This window comes from Myotis davidii, unplaced genomic scaffold, assembly GCF_000327345.1.
Source record: "Myotis davidii unplaced genomic scaffold, ASM32734v1 scaffold972, whole genome shotgun sequence".
NCBI classification, from domain to species: domain Eukaryota; kingdom Metazoa; phylum Chordata; class Mammalia; order Chiroptera; family Vespertilionidae; genus Myotis; species Myotis davidii.
In genome coordinates, this window is record NW_006283637.1 from 129,060 (window position 1) to 132,501 (window position 3,442).

The 3,442-nt window shown below is 57.8% G+C and overlaps 1 protein-coding gene across 1 annotated transcript in view; it reads right to left on the reverse strand.

Moving 5' to 3' along the window:
* LOC102768279 (actin-like protein 9) overlaps positions 1 to 3,162 on the reverse strand; it is a 23,592-nt gene extending 20,430 nt beyond the window's left edge. The window contains 1 exon segment of the mRNA XM_015565668.1: positions 2,562 to 3,162. Coding sequence (XP_015421154.1) covers positions 2,562 to 3,162 — 601 coding nt within the window.
* Between the last annotated feature and the right edge of the window lie 280 nt (positions 3,163 to 3,442).

The window sequence follows — 3,442 nt, forward strand, 5'->3', positions numbered from 1 at the left end:
TAAATGAGATTTCATCTTCTCAGACCATCTGAGGAAGTGTGGTGATCTCTACTTTCCAGAGGAAAAGCCAGAGTCTCCTTCCACCCCCCAGCTGCTTCCAAACAGAGGGAGGGGGGAGGGAGGGGTTCTGAGTGACCCCCTGAGGTAAGAGCGGGCTGAGAGGTAGAAATTGGCAAGAAGCAGGTTTTCACTCTAGGAAAGGAGTGGTGTTGGAGTTTTGCAGGCAGTGAGTTCTCCGTCCCTAGACTGGGCGGCCACTCATCAGTAGACGCTGGGGGACCTTCCTGATGTGGAAATTCTATGATTTGCTTCAGTCAGACCATTCTCTGGCCTTTTGCAGCTGGTGCTGGAAGGTCAAAGTGGGTGTGAGTGACCCAAAGGCGGTCAGCGCTCACTGCCCTGAGTCCATGGGGTGTGAGTGTGCTGGGCCCAGACACCTCAGACACCTCGGGGACAGTGGCTGGGTGGCATCACCAAAAGCACCAAGCCACCCACATCTCCCAGCAGCACCCCCTTTCCTCTCCCCTTAGGGCTTTTTTAACTATCCCCTCCGCCAGAAGCAGGGCTGCATTACAGGCTTCAGAAGGACCAGCTAGGGCAGCTGTGTAGCATCTTTGTGTGGAGAGTTGGCTCCTCGGCACCCCCGGGCTACCCCTCCAGCTGTGAGGGCTGGCTGGGGAGAGACAGGCCAGCGGTGCCTCCTTCAGGCAGCTCTCCTTCCTGCCTCCCCATGACACTCTTGGGGGATGTGAGGCTCTAAGCCAAGCTTAAAGGTGGGGGAGAAGGCAGGGCACTGGGGACTCCCCACCCACCTGTGTCCAGGGGCAGAGCCTGAGCTGGCAGCATGGGTGTTCGGAAGGGCAGTTGCTGGCTGATCCTCCCCGCTTCCCCCAGCCCCCCATGTCTGACTGCTGCAGCTGTGACCGCTAGAAGTCCTTGTCTCTGTAAATCCTTGTAGGCAAAACAGAGAAATGCGGCCTCATCAGCATCTTCCACTGGAGCTTGTTTTCTGCTTCAGCTGGAGGGCTGAGCACCAGTGAAGAAGCGGGCAAATGGTGAGCTGGCGGAGGAGGGCGGGGCAGTGATGTGAGGGGCTCCCTGCACTGCCCAGCAGGAGCAGGCTCTTGGGTTGCACACGTTTGTGATTGTGATAAACCCTTGGAGGCAGAGAACAATCCCAGCCTGAGCTTGGTAAGGGGGCACCTGAGGCCAGCGAGCCAGCTGACCCGGGGTGTTCAGGGCTCAGCGGCGGCATCAGCCTAGAGGCCCTCCCACAACTCTGCCCATAATTGGAGTTGGGTCTTCTTTTTATCCAGGATCTAGTAAGAGCTTTAAAACTATATGGGTTGTTGTTGTTGTTTTAAAGAGAGGGGCCCGAGTGAGAAACTGAGTTGGGATAAGGCTTTGATGAGCTCTGGGTCTTTGGGATCCCTGGGGAACTTTTCCTGAAGAGTGGTCCCTTCTCTCTCCCATCGGGAGTGTGTGTGCTGGGCAGTAAGCAGCCGGGGAGAGAGGAAACGGCCCCCTCAGACACTGCCCACCTCTTCCGGTGACTCACAGTCCTGACCCAAGACACAGAGGCAGGCACTGGAGTAGGAGTATTGATCCCCAAAGTAGGTGGCAAGCGAACCGCCAAGAGAACACAAAGATAGGAGAATTGGGACATCTTGAGACATTCCTTCCTCCTTCAGCATGGTCCTCAGTGTATTTGTCCCCAAACCATCGACACCACCCCCAGAACGGGAACCCCAAAGCCAGGAGGGTGTCTTCCTACTTGTCACTACGCTGAGCACAGAAGGAGGAACACAAAGATCATAAGTGGGTGGATGTGGGGACAAGTGAATTGTAAATAAATGAGAGACTGAATCAATGAACAAATGATAAACAAACGAGTACAAAAATGAGCGATTAAATGAATAAATGAATGAAAAAATAGACAAATGGAAGAATGGATAGATGGAAGGGAAGGAAGAAGGAAGGAAGGAAGGAAGGAAGGAAGGAAGGAAGGAAGGAAGGAAGGAAGGAAAAGTAATTACCCAAAGCACATATTTTACACAGGACGGGAGCCATGGTATGATCCAAGATAGTACCCCATACCCTCCTTCTAGAGACTTGGTCACTGAGAAGTAGACGCCCCAATCAGCCCCTCACCCCTGCTTCTCACAGGCCTTGCCCAGTACTAGGGGCTGGGTCAAGGCCAAGCCATTCATCCCCCCAGATAACCCATGCTCAACCCCAACCCTCCCACAGTCCCCCCGGCCTTGCAGTCCTGGCCCTGCCCAGGGAAAGCCCTCAGAGGGGTCCCGGGCCGCCCTTGCAGCCTCCAGGTGCTCTGCCAGTGGCTTGGGACTTGATGCGCAGTTTATGGGGCAGGGAGGGCTGAGCAGGACCCTCGGGGTGGCTCCCTGGGGTGGAGCCGGCCATCCCGGATGGCAACCCCATGGGACCAGCAGTGGATGTCAGTAACACCTCTGAGGACCCCGAGGCCTGGCAACCAGTTTGCACAGGAGACCATAGCCCCCAGCAGGGCCAGAGCTCAGGTGGGGGTCCCCCATGCCCACCCAGGATGTGACAGCTGAAGAAGGTGGCTGGGACGGCAGCTTGCAAGGCCACATCCATTCTCTTGGGGTCAGCGGGAGCCGGGTCCTGGGGGAACCTGGAGGAAGTGGCCAGGCCAGTCCACTTGTGAGCCACTTGGCAGGCCTGGCATCCTGGAACCCCAGCATCCAGGCAGCACGGCCTCAAGACGCAGCCATGGGAGCCAGGCAGAGATGGGAGTGGTCCAGCCCCAGGCAGGGGGTGTTCCGTCCAGGGGGACGCCCACAGCAGGGCCTGCAAGGGCAGGCTCCGGGCGCTACCAGCTGGAGACAGGAGGCCAAGGTGACACTTGAGAGCCTTCAGCTCAGCCCTGAGCAGAGCGTTCTCCTGGAGCACTGCGGCCAGCCTGCCCTCCAGGGCCTGGTCATTGAGACGTCGCTTCTCCCGGGATCTCTTGGCCGCTTCGTTGTTCTTCCGCCGCTTCTCCCAGTAAACCGTGTCCTTCTTCTCTTCTGGCAGGAACTCCCGCTGCCGACGCAAGACCGGGCCCCTGCCCCGCGCTCCCTGCAGGATCTTGCTGCGACCTTGGAGTGCATCTGGCAAGCCCAAGAGACTCAGATCCATGGCTGCCTGGGGGACCTGAGGAACAGGGAAGATGTCTTGGCCTGGAGCAGGAGGCTGACCTGGAGGATCCCTCCCTCTAAGTTACCCTCCACCTTCCCCAGTGGGGGAGGGGTGCAGGTGCAATGGGAATCTGTCTGGAGACCAGTGTGGGGGCAGAGAGGGGTGTATTTGAGAGAAGGGGAGCTCCTGGGATGGTTTGATGCCTGATGGAGGTGTGGATGAGGCTGCTGGAGAGAAGGCACTGGCTGGGAAAGGCGACCACAGTCATCAGGGAGGGCCA